The 1,674-nt window shown below is 47.1% G+C and overlaps 1 protein-coding gene across 1 annotated transcript in view; it reads left to right on the top strand.

Annotated features, from left to right (window-relative positions):
• Positions 1-1,448, top strand: part of IRX3 (iroquois homeobox 3) — a 3,620-nt gene extending 2,172 nt beyond the window's left edge. Inside the window, exons 3-5 of the mRNA XM_014942166.1 lie at positions 24-108; positions 331-397; positions 1,090-1,448. Of these exons, the coding sequence (XP_014797652.1) occupies positions 24-108; positions 331-397; positions 1,090-1,144 (207 nt within the window). The 3' untranslated portion in view covers positions 1,145-1,448. The remainder of the gene's footprint in view (positions 1-23; positions 109-330; positions 398-1,089) is intronic.
• Positions 1,449-1,674: the final 226 nt, after the last annotated feature.

The raw sequence follows: 1,674 nt of genomic DNA, 5'->3' as shown, positions 1-1,674 counted from the left end.
TGCCTTCCTCCTGACCCCCCCAGACGTACCTTCCTCCGCCGGAGGTGGTGGCCGTGGCTGTTGTCGCTGCTCAGACGGTGTCCGGGCGGCGGGGCTGGGGCATTGTCCGTGGGACGGTCCCTCCCGCAGCAAAAACGGCCCTTGGGTCGCGTTCCCCGGTTACCGAGCGGAGAGCTGAGGTCGAGAGGCTTAATTCAGGGATGGGGTGTGTGTGTGTGTGTGTGGAATAAAACAGGGGCTAAAAAGGAACGCTTTTTTTTCTTTCTTTTTTTTTTTTCTCTTTTTTTTTTCCTTTTTTTTTTTTTTTTTTTTTCTCCCTTCTCTTTTTAGATCGATCTAGTGCCTTGGAAGTAGAGAAAAAGTTAATAAAGACAGCTTTCCAGCCAGTGCAGAGGCGGTAAGAGATTGCTTCCTCCGTCTCCTCAGGATCTATAGAGGGAGTTGGAAATGGTTGGCTTATTTTCTCCGCTCCTTTAGTTCCCTTTCCAGGGCGGCTTCTTGTCCTTCCCCTGCGTGCGTGCCGGCTTATTCTCATTATCTATCTATCTATCTATATATTTTTTTAATTATTATTATTATTATTTTTGCTGTTCTCTCTCCCGGGACGGAGCGGGCAGGCCGAGCCGCGGCCGGGGGGCGGCGGTTGCGGTGCGGGGCGGTGCGGGGAGCGAGCCCGGGGCCGGGCGGGAGCGCATCGGGGACAGCGAGCACCCCCGGGCCGAGGGAGGAACCCGCCGGCGGTGGGGAAACAATAAACAGGCGTTTAAAATAAACCCCGGGTAGTACGAAAGCCGAAGGGGCTGAGCTTTGCTGTCCCGAGCGTGGCGGAGCCCTCACCGAAATAATTCCTCTTTTGATTGACCGAAACCACGGGGAATTTCGTGGGTTTTTTCCGTAGCTAAATACATTTGCTATGAGTCGCTCTAAAAACTTTTTTTTTTTTTTGCTTTTTAAATTTAGAAATCCATAAAAAAAATTACCAACAACAACAAAACAAGTGCTACCTAAAGTTAAAAATATTGTGCCAGCCCAATCTGACTAGAAATCCTATTAAATATATTTTTTTTCTGTGTCATTTTTTTTTTCCAGGCCCCAGAACCAACTTGATGCCGCTATGGTTCTATCGGCGTTGTCATCATCATAGTTAATTTTTTTTTTAATTGTTGTTGTAATGATTGTAAAAAAAAATAATAAATCTCTGTATAGTTACGACTTGTAAGCATGTCCGTATATTAAAACTAAAAAGGAAAAAAAAAAAATCCCGCTTCTGTACTATCATCTGGATTAGCTGAGTTTGTGAGGTTTTTTGGAAGTCCAGTGAGAATTAGGTGTTTCGATTTTTTTTTTTTTTTTGGTTGTTGTTTGGTTGGTTTGGTTGGTTTTTTTTTTTTGTACATACAGTAAAAAAAAAAAAATAATGTACATACGTGTGAACCAAATTGTACAAGAAAGTATATATTTTTGGCTAATAAATAAAAACTGTTGCCACTTTGACTACACTCTCTCCTCCCACCTCCGGAGTTATTTTTCTCCCCCCGGTTCCCCCGTTCCCCGCCGGCTGATGGTGTTTCCGTGCCGGGGGGGTCGGGGGGAGCGGTGCATCCCCGACCGGAGCGGGGCTTCTCCCGCCGCCGGAGCGGGGTTTGCGGGGCCGCCGGCGGGACCGGCACCGGC

This window comes from Calidris pugnax, unplaced genomic scaffold, assembly GCF_001431845.1.
Source record: "Calidris pugnax isolate Ruff unplaced genomic scaffold, ASM143184v1 scaffold28, whole genome shotgun sequence".
NCBI classification, from domain to species: Eukaryota; Metazoa; Chordata; class Aves; order Charadriiformes; family Scolopacidae; genus Calidris; species Calidris pugnax.
This window is presented reverse-complemented; position numbering and strand designations above follow the sequence as displayed.